The 21961-nt window shown below is 51.1% G+C and overlaps 1 protein-coding gene across 7 annotated transcripts in view; it reads right to left on the reverse strand.

Annotated features, from left to right (window-relative positions):
- mef2d (myocyte enhancer factor 2d) overlaps window positions 1-21961 on the reverse strand; it is a 75761-nt gene that overhangs the window by 12731 nt on the left and 41069 nt on the right. For 3 of the 7 annotated variants that reach the window (XM_069185215.1, XM_069185210.1, XM_069185211.1), the window contains exons 4-10: window positions 17850-17987; window positions 9706-9916; window positions 8855-8911; window positions 5522-5700; window positions 4858-4887; window positions 1637-1763; window positions 1082-1292 (exon numbers count right to left, since the gene is read on the reverse strand). In XM_069185215.1, coding sequence (XP_069041316.1) covers window positions 1082-1292; window positions 1637-1763; window positions 4858-4887; window positions 5522-5700; window positions 8855-8911; window positions 9706-9916; window positions 17850-17987 — 953 coding nt within the window. Of the gene's footprint in view, window positions 1-1081; window positions 1293-1636; window positions 1764-4857; window positions 4888-5521; window positions 5701-8854; window positions 8912-9705; window positions 9917-17849; window positions 17988-18179; window positions 18315-21961 lie in introns of all 7 variants that reach the window. The other 4 variants (XM_069185216.1, XM_069185214.1, XM_069185213.1 and 1 more) reach the window with 3 other exon arrangements.

Genomic DNA, 21961 nt, shown 5'->3' on the forward strand with positions numbered 1-21961 from the left:
GCATTCACACTTAGACTGGAAGCATATGGTCAATGTGAATAGCTTTATGATACAGTGCACATCAGCTCTCTAATTTCAGATGGATGGAATCAGACTTGTCAGCACGAGTACTGGCAGTGCTGAACTTCTGCAGCTCTGAAACTCACTTCCACACTGCCTGATCAGCCTGGATTTCCTGGCTGGGATGTCCCAGGCAGTGAGAGGCATTTGTAAGGCTGGAGTTTTACTGGATCAACCGATCGATTTAGATTTGAAGGGACAACCAGGTCATATCAACAACTTTACGGTTTCACTTTCCAAAAATAGTGACCCTCAACTGACCACCTGACCACACAGGTCACCCCTCAGAAGAGCACGAGTCTCCTCTTGCTGCGGCTGTTGAGTGATTTTTTAAAAAGGGGGATTACAGATCTTTACTGGCTGCATGGTGTGAATCAGCTGTGTCCCCCCACCTCACCTCTACAAATTATCCAAATCTCGGCTTTGGAAAAACTTTTCCTACTTATAGAAGTAGCAAAGGGCGGAGGGTGGAGAGACACATGCATGAAGGCTTCTCCTTTATCACTGGAAACCCCACAGCAGTCATTTCAATGGCTGCTGGAAATGAAAGACGCTGTGCTGAGTATAATTCTGCGTCTTACAATAATAAGCTTCTAGTAAGCTAAAGCCATTGAAGGTCTTTCCTTCCACTCCATCGTAAGCCTTTGCCCTCAACTAATCTTTCGGCATTTCTTTGACAGCAGCAATTAACAGCCAACTTAGCAACTGCAGACCAAATTAAAGTTGACTTTCTAAATAAGGGGATGAATACGTTATTATTGAATAACTCACTCGGCTCAAACTCGTATTCACAGTGACAGAGGTCACAATTACGTGTTGTAGGACATAATGATCAAAGGTGTCCCTCCTGGAATTTGAACCCGCAGCCCTCTGGTGGCTCTCAGGTTTCAGAGCTGCAGATCCTTCAGTACAGCGCAGAGTCAGTCAGGCCTCGCTAGCACATGCTGTTTCATGGGGGGGGCATGCAGTACTGGCAGTGTGCAGCAAGAGGGCGCCATGCTGTCCAGTGAGAGGTACTTACACCAGGTTGCTAAGCGATGCCAGGCTGAGCTGCTGTTGCTGCTGCTGCTGTTGCTGTTGCTGCTGCTGTTGCTGGGTCCCTGGCTGCTGCTGCTGCTGCTGTTGTTGCTGCTGCTGCTGCTGTTGCCATGTGGAGACGCTGCCTAGCGACAGGCCACCCGGTGAGTTGAAAGCCTGGAGAGCCGTTAGATCTGCACTTGTCAGCTGATAGTCTGAGAGACAGAGCAGGAGAGACAGGAAGAAAGAGGAAAGGGAAGAGAGAGGGAGACATGACAGTTAACTCAAATCTATGTTTGCCAGTTAATATTAAAGACTCACAAGCCCCTTGTGTCCAACACTATGCATTTGTACGTTATACATAATTTATTTTCTGTGTTTCCATGTCAAGCAGGGGGCTGGACAGCATCTGTGACTGCAGTCAGGCCAGAAGAGCATTTCTGCAACTGAAAGAGAATGTGCAAAATAGGAAGGGGCCGAGAGAGGACAGAGAGCGAGCCAAGAGGTTAACCAACGAGACACCCCCTCTGGCACAACGGTGCCAGGACCCGACCCTCACCTGTGTTGTAGGCCGTGGGCATGGCGGAGAAGGGCAGGCCCTGTGCCAGGAGGCTGGGGGTTGCCACAGAGACCACTGGCGTGGTCAAGGGCTGTGTCACCTGAGAACCGCCCAACCGTGGAGCATTCTGGGGGAAAAAACAAAGGACAAGAAGACAAGAAGGGAGAGGCGATGAGTCTACAGAGAAAAAAAGACAAGGGTGTGTGTGATTCGGGTGCATAGGGGAAATACACTGAATAATAAATCTGCCAGGCTTTAGGATAGGAGTCCCTTCACTCCCTGCCCTCACCAGCTAATACGAGCACTACCGCACGGACAGAAATGGCCTTGCTGCACTGTGAGTCTCAGACACCCCCAAGGTGCTGCATAGCACATACTTTCCAAGAAGGCTGACTGCAATCTCTGGGAACACCAAGCTGATGGGACTGTCTACAGCAGAGACACAGCTCCTGTCCTCCTGGGGAGAGAGAGCTGATGGGACTGTCTACAGCAGAGACACAGCTCCTGTCCTCCTGGGGAGAGAGAGCTGATGGGACTGTCTACAGCAGAGACACAGCTCCTGTCCTCATGGGGAGAGAGAGCTGATGGGACTGTCTACAGCAGAGACACAGCTCCTGTCCTCATGGGGAGAGAGAGCTGATGGGACTGTCTACAGCAGAGACACAGCTCCTGTCCTCATGGGGAGAGAGAGCTGATGGGACTGTCTACAGTACAGCAGAGACACAGCTCCTGTCCTCATGGGGAGAGAGAGCTGATGGGACTGTCTACAGCAGAGACACAGCTCCTATCCTCATGGGGAGAGAGAGCTGATGGGACTGTCTACAGTACAGCAGAGACACAGCTCCTGTCCTCATGGGGAGAAAGAGCTGATGGGACTGTCTACAGCAGAGACACAGCTCCTTTTCTCATGGGGAGAGAGAGCTGATGGGACTGTCTACAGCAGAGACACAGCTCCTGTCCTCATGGGGAGAGAGAGCTGATGGGATTTTTCTATAACACCTGTCCTCAAGAACCACAGGCTCCTTCTGAGGCTTGGCTTCTACCTCTACCTCACTGGCTTGGTAAATAATGTAAATGACGAAGTAGTCTGGACCTTCAGAACCGGAGCAGCTTGTGCCTCGCCTAAAGTCATGGCTTGGCTTAACTACAGTGGACTGAGTTACTTACAGACCACTTCAAAACTAAAACAATGGCTATTAATAAACCAAAAGAGTTGTGCTGACTTTCCAAGACTAGACTGGTACTCAAAAAGCTCTTAATTTTGGTCTTCTTTTGGAAGTATGAGCACCATCATCAACAGTTTGTTTGCTTTAAGAGCTGGTAGAAGATGCGTCTTCCCCCCCCCCCCCCAAAGAAAATAACATGACCAGGACAAAAAGTGATTCTTCGCAAAACAAAAATGTCCTGAAACATCAGGTATGAAATCTGATTGCTGTGGAAGCTGCCAGTCGTTTCCCCCACAGGCAATGTGCTCCAGAGGAACACGGGACTGGAGTGACATTATCATTACAGAATTGTGACTGTCATATAACGGTGCCGATCTCATCATTAACATTAAAATGAAAGTGATTCGTCCTGCAATGGACTGACACCCCGGCCAGCATTGCTTGCTGGGATAGGCCGCGGCTGCCTCGCGACCCAGGATTGGCTGAAATGCTTCGAAAATGGATGGATGGAAGGAAGTGATTTATAGAGCATGAGGTCAGGTCAAGGTCAAAAGCCCTTCTATGAACCCATTTATCCCCAGCTCTAGGTTTCCCACCTTGTCCTCCCCGGTCATGCTGGGATCCATTTCAAACACATGCGCCTCTCCAATCCTGAATTCAGAGCCCCAGCTCCTGCTCAATGCTGTCTGAAAGCACCTAACAAGCCTGACCCTCCTGATCTCTCTTCAAGATGAGTGCTGGACATGACCACCACAGTGTATCTCAGGGGTGTCCAGTCCTGGTCCCAAAGGGCAGGATCCAGGGATGATGAACCCAGATCACTCTAAAAAGTGCCACTCCATACTGCTGCCCCCATGCAACCATGGATACTGTGGATTCCAGGAGCCTGGCTCTGGGAATACTAGACTGAAGCGAAAGATAATTGGAAGTCTAGGCTCAGAGGAAAAAAACAACAAGAAATGAAATCAGAGGCTGGTTAAACAGTGGATACAAACTACTCATCAAAGTCCCAACAGTGCCGAATTGGATTAACACTGAAAAGGAGTTTCTCATTGAGTGTTTAGGGAGAGCACTACGACAATGCACCAGGGAGATCTCATTGATCAGCCCACACAGCTGCTCTGCCACGCTGGAAACACCTCCACCACACTGCAGACCAGCTCGCAGTTACTTATTTGACCTAGTTTCTGGATTAATTACACGATCCTTGACCTACAGAGAACGCCCGATGGAACAAAGAGCCCACCGTGTGGCTGAACCATCTGTTTGGATGAACACGGTGTCCGGGCATTGTGGGACTTTTGGAGACAAATCAGTTGGTAAGATATGGCACACGTGAAGTACAATACTGTTGGAAGTTTCATTCCAGTGACATATGATGCAAAAGCAAAAGTGCAATAAAAAAATGCATGTCAGTGAAAAAAACAAATTCAAACATCAGGTTGATGTTGTTTTAGCAGGTGTGTGAGCACGCTATATTCCAGGCAATAACTGGGAAATATGCCATCAGGGCAGAATGATCTGAAACAGTGCTATAAGGAAAGTAACTGGGTATGTGCCACCCTGTTCCTACTGGGCACTGCCCATCACGAGTTTCTTTTTTTACGTCAAATCGCCAATTATGTTTCATTGCATCCATGCCCAATCTGTAACTGTTTTACAGACTCGGCTCTTGGGCAATGACTCCTGCACCCAGCAGGTGGGAGAGAAGTAGGATCAGAGGCACGGGCATCTGATTTCCCTGCGGTCAGCTGGAGCCCCTGACCACAGGAGCACCAGCGATGGCTGGAAGAGCAGCCCCCCCCCCCCTCGAACTGCAGGAGTCGCTGCTGGGGCAGACAGCTGCCGCACCCCAGCAACCAGCCAGGTTGCTTAGCCATGGCTTGGAGCTGCTTAGATCTCAGCTTTCTGGATCACAGTGCTAAACCTGTGCACTGGGTGAGCGTGTTCACTGGCGGAGCCAGACAGGAGACCCCAAGCATATTTCCACACATTTAGACCGAGGTCTGGTATCACAGCAGTGTTAGGCTGGAATCGGACGCAAGACCAATGTACCTCACTCACCAGCTCCAGCTCCTCATCTGTCTGCATGAAGGGAAGAGGACAGAAAGCACGTTAATTCACCCCGAGACACTGCAATGCCCTCTGGGGCCTGCCATTCTTGTCTGTGCGTCGAGCAGATGTTTGTTTTGGTAGGGTATCAAGCTCAATTTTTAACTTAACTTGGGACTTACAGGACTATGCAAATGCATACAGGCAATGCAGTAGAACTACTGTTTTTGCTTGTGGCGAAGAGTTGAATAGAACACCAAAATGCCCAGCGGCATCATCAGTTTTGCCACAAAAAGTGTTATGAACACAAGTCCAGTAGAATGAATCCAGATCTCTCTACTTAAATGCCTCGCACCTGGGCCCAAAAACAGGAGCCTACAGTTCCAAACACCAGGGGGAAATATTTCTGTGTTGCGCCGCACTTTTCCAAACATGCAGTGTGGTGCAACACTTAAATGCTTCCCCGGAACATACAGTACTTCCTAGCAATGGATCAGAAAAAGAAAGGCCATTAGCACAGGACAAAAGTGGTCTGAAGTGCATTTATATTTACATGAACTTCCACACTGGCAACAGAATTAACAGTGGAGATATCGGGGTGCCCTGCTGTGATCTAAGCACACCGGAACTGGGCTCAGCTGGTTCAAAGGCGTCTGGCTGGACTCACCAGCTGCATGAGTCCCTTCCCGCTCTGTGAGGTGATGACCCTGAGGTCCGGCTTGCGGCTGTTCACCATCTGGGCGCTGGGCGGAGGCGGAGACTTCGACGGGCCAACTTTCCCCAAGCTGCTGCCATTGGATACTGAGAGGAGACCGGGCGACGCCCTGGCACTGATGTACCCGTTTGCTGGGAAAGGATAAAAAAATGCTACACATAAGGTGGGAGGGGGCAAATCTGCTCTTGAATGAGCCCAGTCACAAGTGAAAAACTAGGGCCTGAAATTCAGAGACAGTTCCTTGACACAAAGGGTGGTCTGTGTCTTGAGTAAATCTCCTAGTCATAATGCTGGTCCAGATGTCTTGGGGTCATTTAAACAAACGATGCGTCCCATGTGCCATAAGCAAACACCATCCATTAAGATAGGAGCTGTTGGTGTGGTACTCAGTGCTCTTGGCTCTTTTATTGGTGGAGCAACTGGAGGATTTACAGTGGCTCCGAGAGTCACAATGCATACATTCCATCTGCATCACTAATGCACTTGACAAATCAGAAAACACCACACATTTTCTGAGATTGTTGCACTATGTGCAATGTTTCTATATCCGAATCGTCTTACTGTGCCTGATGTCAGCATTACCGTCTGTTTTCCAAGTAACATGGAGGCGAGATGCCTTTCTCTGATCCATAACCGAGCAAGCAGACAAGCACAACGGGCTGACATCTAAGTGAACCAGCCACTAGTCGGGCCTGCCTGTGCAGAAGGTACGAGGACGGAGAGGAAGAGGAGGAGAGATTGGAAGGGGGATGGGCCGGATCAGGCCAGCGAGAGTGGGACAGAGAAAGAGCAGAGAGAGAGTGTGGCACAAGTAGATGGAGAGCCCGACAGAGTGGGACAGAAAGACGGAGGGGAAAGGAGGAGAGAGCGCCACCTGCTGGCCTGAACAACCTCCCACTCTGCCTGCCTGCCTGCTGCAGCCAGTTTCTCTGCCGCCCCTCCAGCACTGCATGACGGACCGAAGTCGTGGACCAGCGTGGAAATGGCCAGCCCCAGAGTCGGCACGGCTCATACTCGCAACCCGAATCTCCAACTTGGGTCAAGCCATCACCAGATCATTTGTTCCAAAATCTACCTGGCCTGGCACTGCAGCACACTCGCGGTGTTCAGGGACGGAGAGTGACTAGACTGTGGGGAAAATAATTAACTGCACACTAATACTGTCGAACCCCAAAAAACAAAACGTAAAAAAACCTGGACTTGACTTGAGGAGAGAAAAAAAAGGGTGGAGGAGGGCCGTTATCCTCCTCTCCCCACGCCCCCTGGGTCTGGAGTTTCTCACAGCCTGAGGAAAGATGACCACCCAGTGGGCAGCTGTTGAAAGCAACCCCCCCTCATACCCCACGCCATCCCTCCAAGCCCCCCTGCCTGACCCCCCAGGCCTGGGCCTGTCTCCCTCTCTGCCTGAGAAATGGCTCCAGTTCCTCTGGGCCGGGTGGAGGCATGCGTGGAATGCTGGATGACGTCAATAGTGACATTCCCAGAGCCCCGGCTACCAGCACAACAGCTGAGCTGAGCGAGTGTGGTGGGGAATGGATAACTGTGTTGTCACACTGACAACACCTTGCTACACTGCAAGAGTCTGATGCAGCATCTCCTCCTCCCCTGGTTAGATTTCTTAGGTCTTATTGTCCGGTCGTGTGAGCGCTACTATCGTCTCGGACTGCGATCTGCTAATACCACTTACTGGACCCGCTCCTGAAACAATCTGGGGACAGCTGACGGGATAGGAATTCATCCCCCCCCCCCTCCACCCTCCCCATTTTCTGAATCTAGAGGTACAAAAAGTTTAAAAGGCCCTCGATCCGTCTGTTCTGCCTGCCCTAGCTACGCGTCGCTTTCAGAAAGAGAAAGAAGGCTGAACCCAGGCTCATGCCGGGACTTGGAAAAGGCCCAGGAGCTGCAGGAGGGCTGAAGTGCAAGGAAGAAAAGAGGAGAGAGGAGCACAGAAAGACAGGAAGAGAGAGAAACAGAGAGAGAACTCAAACAGGAGATAGAAAGGGCTTCTTTCTGCTTCCTGGCACGTCATCGCGATCAAGCAGCTCCTCTCCCATCCCCCTCTCCCACCAGGATATTCCAAACTTCCAGAGATGGGGATGGATATGCCGAGCTGGATATGAGGGAACAGCTGAGAGGGAGGTGGGGGGGGCGTGGGGGGGATGCTGTCTATCCAGGCCATTCATGCCTCTCTCGCGCCGGACACTGCCCACACCTGTTCCCTGCTGACAGCTGAAGGTCACTCGGTGGCCCTGGTGGAGCTGGACCCCGGGCTGGTAAACAGGCGCTAGCTGGTCTCGGAGAGAGACTCCTTGCTGACAACACTGACACCACTGGCAAGTGCTTGAGCTGAGCACGAAACCACAGCCTGAATGTTCACACGAGCAACAGGGCGACCGGGTGAAAGCCGGCAACAGATGGACAGCTGGCAACATGGATGAGTGTTGGATTCCCCTGCCTAAGCACAGAAATGGCGACCACGTACTTCAGAAAAAGCGCTTTAGTGCTTGTTATCGACCTGACAGCAGTTATATTCCCCGGTTTCTGAGCTTTGGTCACGGTGGAGGGTTTGAAGGGTTTTTAAGGGGGCTCTCCCCCGTGTTCCTCGTCGCTGGAGCAGCGAGAACAGGCTGGCTCAGACAGGCGGGACAGGTGTGTGTCTGAGCGGGGTACAGTGGGGGGGCCCCCCCGCCGCCGAGGACAGTATGTGCACCTTCCGCAGGGGCAGGAGCGCCAGACCCTTTGCCCTTTTCAAATAGGGGACCTGGAACTGCGCCGCCTGCACCAGCGATTACTGAAGCGCCCTGCGAGCTGAGGAAGGCAGGAGGGAGCCCGTCCGCGGGGTCTGGCGCGCGGCCGCGCGGCCCGCAGGCACCGCGGCTGTGCCACTTTCGATTAGTGCTGTCTGAAAGATTGTGATGCCACGGATCAGCCTGCACCGACAGGACCCGGGAGGGAGGGGAGTCTTATGAGCTGTTGAGCATCCGCGGGGCACTCAAGCTTGCATTTGTTCACAGACACTCTCCTGTTATTCTGCGTGACTCCCTCGTTGCCTGGAGGGGGTGGGGCAACCACAGCGTCTGCAACTCCCAGAAGCTTGACCGGTTTATTTTCTCCCACTGGGCAGTCTGTCATGTCCCCCTCCCCTGTGCCCCCAGGGTCAACTGCTGCTGTACCATTCCGTCAGCTGCTCTATAATTCTCTTCGGCGCTCTGCAGCACACTGGTGCAAAAGGTGCTTTTGTGAATAAACGAATGACTGGCTGAATCTGCTGATTGATTGACTCACCCACTGGACTTGGACAAGCTCCATTGGAGTTGTTCAAATCGCCTCCCAGAAGAGCTCCTGAAAGCAGGCAGAGAACATTTATATTACTGAGGGCAATGAAGTAACCGGCTGTTGAACCGACTGCAACAAACTAATTGTTCTTCAGAAAGTCGTACTGTAACCCAGCGCAGATTCTCAGGTTGTCCAACCAGCGCCTTCAAGTACACAATGAGAATTCCTTTGGGAATCCAGCTCCTAGTGGACACTGCCCCTATAAAAGCTCACCAATAATAATAATAATAATAATAATAATAATAATAAGAGTCCACCTTATTACTACCACAGCAGGATCTGATAAAGACCCTAGAGAGTGAAAGAGAGACTTGTACACTAAATCTCACCTCCCACCCTCTGCTTTCCCATTTTAAACTGCTACCTCATGGGAAGCATTTCAGAATGCCAAAGGCCTAGAAAAATTTGTAGAAGAAATCCTTTGTTCTCTGTGCAGTCGGTATATTAAACGCAGCTACTATAGGCAATTTTTTCCTGTATTAAGCTAACGAGCAATACGAGCAGAGGGAGATGTGTATGTATTGTTGCATGGCTAGGACGATTGTTAATTAATATGCGTTAATTTAATGTTGAATGTTGTTTGTTTTTTTAACGGTGAAAAATGTCCACCCTTTTGGACAGTTAAGTTATACAGCTACAGAACATAACAAGGAAAAGCAATGTGACAGCAAGACAAAACGGGCAAAATTACTACAGTATATGCAGAAAACAAGGCACATGTTAATTATAAAGACAGGACCGTGTCTGGGAATGATTTCCCAGCTGATGTTTCAACAAGAGGGTCGCATCAGGGGACTTACCTGCGCTGGCCGGTCTCTGTGGCAACCCTGGGGAGACTGTGTTTCTCTGTAGCGCGGGCTGCTGAGGCGACAGGAGGCGGGGGTCCGAGAGCGATGATGTCACAAAGGAGGTCGTAACCAGGGCACCGCTGGGGTTGCTGAACTGTAGTGCGTTCTGATTGGACACTGGGACCGTGACAGGCATTGAGAAAGTGGGAGGTGGGACTGCCGACTGAGATGGAGAGGGAAAAAAAAAAAGAGGTCTTTTGTCAGAACATCCACCACAACTTCCTGGGATATATATATCACCTGATATGCAGGAAGCACTCAGAAACTCGGGCAGCATCACCTAAACCTAAACCTAGCTCACTCTCTCTGCCTGTCCGATATGAAGGACAAGTTTAATCCAGCTGTTCCGCAATTTAAGAGGAACTGTTTATGGAAGGAAAAGAATGGGATCATAAGATGTCATTCACTAAATCCTCACCCACACGGAAAAGACAGTTGTGCAGCTGCTTGTGATTAATCAGAATCAGAATCACTGTATAAGCCAAGTGCATATACAAGAAACATACGGCCATACTAACCAACCATTGGTGGTTGATGTTTTTTTTTATAACATTAAATATGTCATAAAACAACAAAGACATTCAAAGGATACATTTTCCAGATCCGAGGAAGAGGGAAGATTTTCAGTGTTGCACACTATAGTTCTTTAATGCCCCCCTTTAATAGTATTGAACAACCCTAAGTTTGATTCCCCATCCTGGCTCGTGATCGGCTTTTAAAAGACTTTGCCAAAGCTTTTCTTTGTGTGTGTGGAAGATTATATAGGAAAGGAATACGGAAGTAAAACCGAAGTGGAAGTGGAAAGCCGCGGCTCACACCAGGAATAGACAGTCAGAAGAGAAATAACAGGAAAGAGCCCCATCGCTGTCCAAGGGGGCTGCTTTCGACCAGCACTCGCAAGAGCGCCGTTCTTTTCCCGGAATCATGAGTCACCCTGTTCAAGTTACAGGCAGCCGGCCATCCATCACAACGGGAACTTTTTGTACTGGTGGAGCCTTATTAGAGCAACCCATTTTCCCCTATTCCTCCGTGAATGGGGAGGCTATATTTAGAATGTGGGACAAGAGTGTCCTCAGATGTCGTGAACAGGACCCAGTTTGAAGAGCTGGTGAAAGTCATCTGGCTTCCCCCCCGGCACCACGGTTCTCACATGCTCTTGCCCTCCCTTCCCGCGAGCTCTTAGAAAAATCGCTGCTGTTGTGTCTATGGTTTTTTTTTTTTGGAGGGGGGGGGGGCGGGGGGAGTGGTTGTGGAGACTACAAGAGAATTTTAAGTGCTTTCATTTTCGCCGACGGCCAACGGACCATGGCGCGGCATTGATATGGTTCCCCTCACACCTCCCACCCCTCAAACTAGATGGTGCGTGGTGAGTGTGGGGTGATCTAGAGATTACAGACCTGAACCCAGGTTGTGCCAAACAACACAAAACCCAGCACAATCCAAACACTTCCAGGATGCAGAACTGTACAGTGCCCTAGCTCCATATCAGACCTCCACCATATGTCTTGGATGAGGTCATACAACTTCTATGACATCACTAGCTAACTAGGTAAACCATGATTGGCTAGCCCCCACTCAACAGCTGGACAGTCATTGGCTGTCCTTCAGGCCTTTGGCAAAGCAGGCAGACCTGCACAGGAACACACGCAATGACACAGAAATCACAAGGTTAAGAAAAAAAACAAACAAACAAACTCAGAATCCATTGTCAGGCGCACCCAGGCAGACCATTAGAAAAGCTTACTCTGGTGTAACGTGGTAAAGTGGCGGTACAGGGAGGTCAGAACGCGGGAAAAGCAGACTAGTACGGTGTGAAATGGCAAAGCAAACCAACGTGTAGCAATAGCGTGAAACCACAGGAATGGTACCACACAACTGTGCCGCACAAGATACCACAGTAAACCGTTAGAAAAACACAAAAGGTAGACGCAGGTAGTACAGCTTGTCCCCCACTGGTTAGTAATGCTGCTGTACCTGCGGGGGAGATAAAACCTGGCATACTGGACAGGTGTGGGTGATGGGAAGGTGGACTGGTCCACTGTATTTGGACTCCAGCTCCGCATCGCAGCTGCACACTTTAACAGGGCAGCTGGCCGCAGACTTTGCCCAGAACCTGTGTGGCTGTCGGAACCGGCGACTCTGGTATGGGTTAGGATCTCCGCCCCGTACTTTTCTGACCCACAGGGTTGAGTGCCCTGCCACGGGCTTCAAGAAAGACCTTCCCCGTTCCTGGGAACGCAACACGGCAACACCTTGGGCCAGGCAGGCCAGGTCGGCACACGGTGCGTTGGCGTGTGTGTTGGGGAGGGAGCGTCTCCGAAAGCCAGGGTCCATAGTATTGGCAGAGACGGCCACGCACAAACATGCTGGCGGCATGCTCCAGCACTCCACAGTGTCAGTCAAAGCCAGGCGTTAGTGGTGGTGTGGGTGCTGTGTGGGAAGTGAGGCATACAGCACTTGATACTGAAAGGGAGGCTACAGTTGCTATGGGTTTTCCGGCCCCTTCAAACTGCTGCCACAGTCGATTAAGCCATTAAGACTCAATTAAGTAATTGAGGTGGTGCGAAGCTCAGGGTCTTGCAATCAGAAGAGCCAAACGTGACCCAACAGGCCGACGGGCTTCCCCACACAGACAACGACAGCATTTCTTCACGGCTGTGAAAACGGCGACATTTCCTTTCGTTTCATTCCGAGACGTCCGGAACTTTGAGGGAACCAATTTTCTCGGAACTGTCCACTTGCTTTTCAAAACTGATGGTCAGAGTCTGGTGAAGTGTCGAAGCAGCTGTTGAAATCCTGCAAATTCCAGGTGTAGTTGACGAGCCTGCCAGCCGCCTGGTTTGGTAAGGACCTGCTGTTCAAGCAGCTGTAGTGTCCAGGGAGCTGCGGACTGACCGATGTGGGTCAGTGCGAGAATTTGTTCCCCATCCTTGGCCAGTTCGGTCGGTCCGCTAGTCCAGAGAGCCAGCGTCCACCTTATAACCCTGCTGAGCCCGGCCTGAGTTTGGGGGGGGCTTGGATTTCAGAAGACAGGCCCTCCTCATGGGTGTGGGGTTTTAAACATCATGGCGGGTGAGTGTTTCCTCGCTGCCCCGCTGTCCACTGGTCAGCAGTGGTCAAGGGCATTAGATGAGCATGACATCGGTGGAAAATGCTCAGAGCCTAATACACCAGGAAGAGCCCACTACTGCTACAGGTCCTCACAGTCCACAATATATTCTAAATATCTCGGATCCTTCCATCTGCTTTATCTTCTGCAATGAATGTTTTCCATGCATTGACTACCGTAACAAAGCACATGCTTTATAACACAACTGCAATTACCACGTTATTCAAGCTGGCTCTGATGCTTGCTGACGAATAGGCAGGGTAGCTTCTCTGATAACTTATTTCATTTAACCATCTGGCTTGCAGCGGGGGTCAACTGTTTAAGGATAAAAATCAAAGCTTCCTCAAATGACTCCGTTTCACCACAAGGGGTGAGATGCAGCTTTTTAGCAGTTGCACCAAAGGTGGATTACTGAAAATGGAGAGTTTTCCTGCAGGATATCAATATTTATTCTTAATGAATTGGGACTGTAACTTCAGTTTTAAAAAGGTGAAGATCACACCTCTTAGCTTATTAGGTGCTCTCTTTTTTAATAGAAAAAGGGGTTAATTATGCAAATGAATACATCCCCATTAGATTAAATGGGTATTACTGTATGTCATGATTATATTTGTTCGCACATTCTGAACATATTAGTGGTTAGCACAAATTTGGCCCCCTATCTCCTGTGTTATACCCTCCATTGCAAGCCCATTTCTTTGTTGTACAGGCTGCTACACAACTAACCCATTTTTCTCATCTGCACTCCACTCTGGTGAATTGCGCTGATGTGCTGCTATCAAGGCAAATTTATTCTATGCCCTACTTTTCTCCTCTGTGCCCCAGAAGTCTGCAAAAGTTACCGTGTTCTCCTGGAAAACGAGTGCACAAGCATGTTTTTTCCCCTTCTCTTTAAGCTTCATTTGCCCGATTCTAACTTGTCCCATTCTCCTAGTCCCTGCCCTGCTGCTCTGGCCAGGGAGACTGAAAACCCTCTGCTCCTCGCCCCCATCACCCAGATGGGAGCGTACCAGATGTCTCAGGCTGGACGCCCCCCCTCTGACCAACACGGATCACAGCTGGTTGTGCGATACAGGCCCAGACCCAGTAGATAGCTTCGGTGTGTCCCTCTTCTTGCGTACCATTGTAACTCTCTATTCTGGCTAATTCCTAGTTGGTAAAAGATCCTAAGCCTTAGGGCCAATTAAGTAATTAGGGGATAACTCAACTTACTAGCTTGAATCAAGTCAATCCTGAGGAAAAGCTGGAATATATTTCTGAGGTCGTGTTCTCTCCCCATGTTAGTGCAAATAGCACCCAAGCCCTCCCTGGTGCACAAGCGCTCTAGATGAAGACTTCTTGGTTGTTAAAAGATTGAAATTAAAAAGAAGGGTGTCATTTAATCAGACAGTATCTCACCCCGGACCCTCAGGGCATGACAGCTAAGGGAGATCCATTTTAGCAGCCAGAAGACCTGCCAATCAGATAAAGAGCGCTAAAATAAAACACAGGAGCCCAGGGATTCAGTCCTGTGTAAATACATGAACAATACCGGATCAGGAAATAATAACCGATGACTGTTCTAATGCATGGAGAGGGAGAGGAGAAACTGAATGAGGCCAATTAAGTCAATTAAAAGCTCAGATGGACCCTAAGCCATCTAGATCAGGAGGAAGAGCCAGGGCTTTAGAACCACCTGGGAAATGGAGGACATCTGTATTTGAGGAGAAAGCACAGGCTGCGCTCCTGTTTTTGTAGAAACTTTCCAGTATTCTGCAGGTGAAGTCGATATCAAAGGAGCACTCCGAGCTGGTGATGAGCACTAGAAACCACGGAGCAAGGCGGGCAAAGGGTTGGCAGCCTGCTGGTCAGGCAGAATGAATGTGGGCCCCATGGCCACACATGGATGACCAGGACTCTCATCAAGCAGGTGGACAGAACAGCAAGAGCCGGAGGGACCATCAGTCTTGTTTTCCCGATTTCCCAGGATTCCATGCCATCTCCGCTTGTCCGACAATGCGATCAACAACATGAGTTCCAGGAAAGGCATGGGTGGCAAGATATGCTAAGGCAGGGCGAGCAGCCCAGCAGGGTCTGTAGGTCCCAGCAGCATACGTCTTTCGTTCACTTGCTCGATGGGCCCTTGAGTCTTTTGTGCATAGGCCCGAAACGGCCAAGTTTAAGGAGGCCTCCAGGACCTGAAATGACTGTTATCCTTCGGAAGCAGACTTGGGGAGCCCTGTTCTGGGATTTAAGGAGGGATGTGCATCCCATCAGTCCCTACCTTGTCACGTCAAGGCTACAGGCCGTGCCTGTGGGAATAGTGCTGTATGCGACACTTCCTGTGGCCTGTGCGAGGTGTGTACACCAAAGAAGGGAGGGGGGTCTCTGCTGCAGAGCACGACAGCGTGAGCTGTTTCCGATTCCGCCCTGGAGTGGACAGGGAGCTTGACTGGACTTGAGGAAAGCACCGCGGCAAGGGAGTTCGGACACGACCGCAATGGCTAGGAAACACAGTCTGTGGCTGTTGACTTGCACCTGTTAACCCTAGCCTGCTACTGCTGCCACCGTCCAGTTCTAGATACAGCTGACAAGCTCCGCCAGGAGGGATCTGCTCAGTGAAAGGTGCAAACTGCCTTGCAATGTGCCGTCACGAAAGGCGCTGCATCACATCATTTTTACGACGCATTAAAAATTTGCAGGGCCAGGTCGGAAGACAAGTAATTGTGCATTTGACTGACATTACCATCATAATGTAATGAACACAGAGAAAGATTCATGACTTAAGACATCGTTCATTTGTTTTAAATTTGACTCTAAATTTGCATGCGAGTTCCAGACACATTTAAGCGTGAAAGCCAAAAAAGAAAATGTACTGTGTGATTTTGCTCTAAATCAGTGATTCTTAGCCTTTACTACAGGTGCACCTCTTTGGGTGTTCTTGCACCCCTGATCAAAAATTGTTGAATTATGGTTCACCTTCTAAAAATAATCTGGCCTGTTTCACACCCCCCCAGAGAGGGCACCTCACACCCCATATTACAATCCGCTGCTCTAAATTATTAGCTGCGAGTGGGGAAAAAAAAGTTAAAACTCCCAATCAGATGTCCAGAGGGTTTGTATGGATAATAGAGCAAATAATCCAGGCAGCATTTGGGGGTAGAGCTCAGGGCTCTGATGTCCCAAATGGAAGACCACAGGTTCAAATCTCATTGAGGATTCTGCTGGAGGTTAGTGCCCTCGAGCAGAACTGCTCTAGTAAATACCCTGCTGCAGAACAGATTCTCCAGGTCGCCCCTTTAATTGGGAATCTGTTCTCAGCTGACCTACAGTATCTAGTTAAATAAAACTTAAAAGAACCCTGAAGGAGTTTAAAGAACAAGGGCATTAAATGAGAGAAGGCCATTCGGCCCTCTTGGATTCTGGGAAAATGGAAAAAGAATGCAGTAGCATAGCATAGGAGACCACAGAGGCCTTTCGCGAATAAGATGCACAGAAAACTGCAGACTGCCTGTGAAGATCAGTATGGATCGGTCACTGAGGAATTCTAACTACTGTCAAGACTGTCGGTAATGATTATAGTGGTGGCAGTCAATATTGCGAGTTCATTAACAAGTAGCGCGCGCGTCCTGCCCAGACAAGCTCCCTCTGTTGGCCAGGGTGACGTCTCTCCAGAGCAGAACTCCCAGAAGGCTCACGCGGTCTTGACACACAGAGCTGGGCTTCGAAGGGGCAGCCCAGTCCCGAGCGCCTGCTGACTCCCAGTACCTGCGTGTGCCGCCAGCGATTTCTCTGTGCCTCCGATCCTGCGGAGAGTGATGAATGCCATGGCAACCGGACTGTTCGAGCAGTCGCAGCTCGTGGGAAGAGTTATGGATGATCTCTGACTAAGAGGAAGTGGGTGTGGGGTGGGGGAAGGTAATCACTGACGCACACCTCAGCACACCGTGCCCAAGATTGTGCAGAGCTGGGGAGCAGCAGAACCTCAGGAGCCCTCTTTGTTTACGCTATTCAACATCTATCTGTCCATCAGCAGCTGGGACCCTGTGTTCCCTGCAAGCCTGGATTGCACTGTACACTCCACAGTAATTGAACTACAGTCGCAGTTTGTGCTCAGCCCTCAGGCAGAACCTGGTCTGCGTTTATCAAAGCTATGGATAGCTGCAGGAGATCATCTGAAAAGATAAAAGAATTATAATCCACCTGACAGATCCAAACTTACACGTTTTTAGCAAAGGAAAGGAAATGCAAAACCCTTTCCATGTCTTCTGCAAATGCTAACATTGCGAAGGCTGTGATGCATAATTACTGATAACAGATATGCGGGTGTCAGTTTGCTGATCGCATTCCCTGCTAGTTTTACTGCATGAGTTTTTCTTTGCTTTCACACCCCTCGCTTCTGAAGCTCTGATGCTCCTGCAGCTGCTCCCGAACTCTCGAGTGCTACAGTAGGCCAAGACATGGGCAACAGCACCCCCTCTATGGCATAAGGTGACTGTCCTCTGATTAGAGCAAGGGCACCCTGATCAGGGGGGTGGGCATGTACTCCAGACCACAAGAGCCTGAACGATGTGCTGCCTGATGCCGTCCCCACGTGCAGGACTGCCTTGAGTTTAGGGGGTGCTGAGGGGTGTGTGTGTGTGACTGATCCAGTTTTCAGCCGGAAGGACTGTTTTTGCCAGGGATGGCGAGAGTCTGGTGAAGGTGAAGTCTGTCTAACGCTAGGCATGGGGAGGAGGGGGGAACCCTAATATTTTGGATGACGTACTCCTCTCATTCTTAATCCTTCCCAGCCACATAACTCCCCAGCAGGAACTGAAGGCAGAGTCGCTGACGGCACAGAAGGGACAGCGAACTAGCAGGCGAATGAAGAGGCCATCGTCATCATCATCATCATCATGCTGCTCTCCCCTCGCCCCCCTCTGGCAAACACACCTCTGCACAGGGCTTGGAATGGGGGACAGGGGAGGGATTTCGGGGTGCTCTCATTCCCCTAGCGAGTACTCACTGACAGTCTATAGCTCTGCATCATTTTATCAAACTCCTCGTCAATTTTTTTGTACTTCTCCTCTGTGCGGGGGGTGAGGGAGAAGGGCTCCTCGGGGTCCGGGCTCTCGCAGTCCCGATGCTCCTTCTTGCTCAGAGCCTTTTTTTCGTTTGTGATGGGGGGGGGGGATGGCCGGGGGCAGGGGGGGGGGCGAGAGGGGGTTGAAGGAGGACCCCCCAGGGGGAGAGACCAGCCCGGACCGGATGCAGGCCAGACAGAAAGAGAGAGAGAGAGAAAAAGAAAAAGAAAGAGACAGGAGGTTAGGAGAGGCGCAGGGGAGGCAGTACTTACGTATCTCTTGAAGAGGATGTCTAGGTCTTCGTTAGTCTTGCGGTACTTGTCGTCGGTCAGCGGGCTCTGGTCGATGGAGTCGTCGCCGTCGGGCTCGGGGCTGTCGCAGCCATTGAACCCTTTCTTTCGTAACGTCTGCGGGAAGCCAAGCCAGGGACAGTTTTATACCCGCGCCAGGATCAGCTGGGACTCTGCCCTGGCGTCGCCTCACTAACCCGCGTTACCGGGGTTTCGGCCATCGCTGAACTACCGGACCCGCGCTCAGAGGCCCGACCCGCTCGTGCGACTGTGGGAGAGACCGGGCCGCACCCTGCCTTGTTGGCGACCCCTGGCACAGTCGGTCACTGCTGCAACTTCGCCACACACCCCAGGACTGGAGGAACCAACTACAGCCGTTTCCAGCAGCCAGGGGCCCAGAAACCAGGGCTCTGCCAGGCTGACTCTCGCGATCAGAGGAGGAATCTTTAGATTCTGAAACGCAGCCTGAAAGGATCTACTGTATTTATTACTTGGGTCAGAAAAGAAAGAGTTTTTGCTCGAAGCGGAGTACTTTTCTTCAAAGAGGCTAGCTTTTAGGGGAAAAAAGTCGCATGACAGTATGGAAAGAAAAAGCCCCACCTCTCCCTTTCACTGCCCAGGGCCCAGCCAAAACAGCACTTCTCAACAGAGCGTCCTCGTCCTCAGAGCAGCGCTCGACTGGAGCCACGAACGATGTCTATCATCGCTGGCAGACCCGGGACTAAGTTCTCAGACGCTTATCTCGGCCTGATCTGACTGGCCAGGCGGCGTGAGTGACTGACCGAACGTCACGTCCCATGTGCTGCTCCGTGCTGACCAGGTGGTGTTGGGGGGGTGGGGGGTGGGAGGGGCATTCTACAGGCCATGGATCTGCAGGATTCTGGGAGACCAGTGAGCGTCGTCCAACCCCCGGCTCCTCCTCCCAGATCGGGGGGGCAAACCGAACCGGATCGACTCGCTCGCTACAGAACGCCACGTATGGCAAAACCCCATTTCTCGGAAAGCTGAGATCTCCCCACTCCCCTATCCCGGAGGGGGGGGGAATCTGGGAATAATTCCTCAGCTTCAAGTGGCTCTCCCGAGGACTGGAAAAGCCGAGCACACGGAGGACAAACGCTTTGGGCGCCAGGAGGTTTAATGGAGTGAGAGAGGTAGAGCGGGGAAGAACAGCGAATGGAAAGCAAGGGGAGAGGAGGGGAGGAGGGAGAGAGGGGGCGAGACAGGAGGGTGATGGGAGGAATGGAGAGCAAGAGGCGGAGTGAGTGAAGGAGACGAGGGACGACGGAGGGACAGAGCACGAAGGAGACGCAGAAGGGAAGAGGAGGGATGGAGAGATCCAGCTCACGGTGATTCCATGCGAGAGAGAGAGAGAGGAATATATTTTAATTAAATTAACTTGGATTAAGACAACGCAGGGTAATATAAACACCACGTGCTGAGGGGAGATATCCTCCTGAGCTGCTTAAAGGAAGGGCATTCCCCCTCCCCCCCCGACTCCGACTCCGACTCCGACTCCGTGATCTGGATCAGCCGAGCGGATTAACCGGCAGTGGCAGGGCGAGCGGGCTGCCTGTGCTCCCAGCACGTGCGCCCCAGTGTGTGCCCTGGGGAGAGTGTGTGTGTGTGTGTGTATGTGTGTTTGCGTGGGCGCCTCAGTGCGTGTGCCTGTCTTCGCGCATCGGCTCTGAAGCACGTGTGCACTCGGGCACAGGGGTGCAGTCCCAGCAGCCTCTGACAGCGCGGCCCTGTCCGCGCGCGGTGGCATTGCGGCTTGTGTGTGTGTGTGTGTGTGCGCATCTGTCTGCCTCCAGTCAGCGTGGAGATCTGTAAGAGCCCGTTCATGGACAAAGACAAACAAAATGAGTTTTGCTGATAGACAGCAAATACACACGGATAAACGGATGACACACACACAGAGAGACAGGCTGAGGCCGATAGGTACACTCTGCCCGTCTGGGTTGAGTGTGCGAGTCCAGCTCGTTCGATTTCTCTGTTCCCTAAGTCCATAGGGTAATCGCAATCCTATCATTACCCACCTGTCCAGGGACCTTTCCATTACAGGTACAGCACTGGAAAAGTACAGCACGGACTAGGGCAGCAAAGTCACAAGCGTTCCTGCTGTGCAGATGCAAGGGCAAGAGGGAGTCACCCCTCCCCCTTGCTACTGACATTCCGGGAGCCCCTGAATATTGCATGATGCCCAGAGAAACACTCACACCCGCACAAGGGGCGCTCAAGCTTGAACTCCTGTGCCCCCGGGAGCCCAGCCCCGGCTCTCACATCTGTCAGAAAGACTCTGAGCAGCGGGGGGATTTCATAGGAAAGCCACCAGCTGCCTTCATCCATTCCCACACCGGCTCCTGGATAAAGCAGTCTGCCCAGGCCAGCTCCCCATCTCCTGTGCTGAAGATTCTCAGAAAAACCCGAGACCCCAGGAGCTAATTCTCCATTATATACGGATGAATTTGAATTATATGAGGAATAAGAATTCCTCCCAATATGAGGAATATGACCTCATATTCCTACCACACCCCTCGAGTATGCAACACTTTTCACCATGTGCCCAGAGCCAGAGGCCTATTTTGAAAAAAAAACCGCAAACCACAGTCACCTTAATGTTTCAAAACGGCCACTCAGCAGTAAAAAAGAAAAATCCAGAACTGTATTGAATGTGGTTAGACCCCCTGGGTTCGAATCTCCGTCTCAGACTGGCATCTCAACAAGTGTTGAAACCCCAAAGGCCACTGGAGTCCAGGTGTGTTAACGCCCTCACTTAACGCTACAGCTTCATACGCCCATCCGACTGGGAAACAAAACAAAATCGCCAATGCTCTTCAGACCTGGCCTTGCTCCCACAGTCCCGTCCGGGAGGGTCTTCGGCGGGCGGCTGTGCCACGTGCTCTGCTGCCCCTTACAGGAGAGCCAACTGGAAGAGCGACTGGGCACTTGCTGCCAGTGGCCAGCAGGAGTCGCTGTTGCGCAGGGCACCAAGAGAACGCCAAGGATTGCTAATCCCTCACCCCTGTGCCCCTGCCATCCTGTGAACACCGCCAAGGTCAGCCAGAGACACGACCCAGGTTCGAGTCGGTGATGTCCGGATTAGAGAGCTCATCCCTGTGCCTCCCCAGAGCGCCTTCACACCCCGAGCCATGTGACAGACCTATCACCTGTAATTAAGCTGGTTTAAACTGGCTAAGCATTTTGTATTTAAACACTTGCCAGTAGATCTTCAGTGGGTTCTCCAAACTCAGCTTCTTCAGTTTTCAGAAAACGACCCACTAACACACAAATCAGAACTATGGAAGCATGTTCCATGATAGTTAAGCAGCTTCGGATATTTGATTTGTTGAATGTTATACAGTTTTTTTTCCTTTTGCTGGCCTGAGGAAATGAGGTTTTAGAAATACACCGATTCCACTGGGATACAGGAATCCGGCTCTTCCTCGCCCCGTCCCATTGCCTTCCCAGGCACCCACCGCGGAGCGGTCTAACCTCGCCCGCACTGGGCCAGGGCTGATGGGATATCTCCCATGGGCCGTCCTGCAAACGGACCTGGCCAGGGCCTGCCCCGAACATGGCCCTACGGCTGCAAACGCTTCGACAAAATAAGCCAGAAACGCACCCCCCCAAAAAACAACATATGTAAGTAAGCAGTGAAATGAGCATTTTGGTTTTAATACCCCGTGCAAAACACGAAATGAAACATCTGTCTTCTTTGGCATGGGCTAAACTTAGCACTGGCAACTTATCTAGGGAGAGTCAGA

This window comes from Lepisosteus oculatus, chromosome 27, assembly GCF_040954835.1.
Source record: "Lepisosteus oculatus isolate fLepOcu1 chromosome 27, fLepOcu1.hap2, whole genome shotgun sequence".
NCBI classification, from domain to species: Eukaryota; Metazoa; Chordata; class Actinopteri; order Semionotiformes; family Lepisosteidae; genus Lepisosteus; species Lepisosteus oculatus.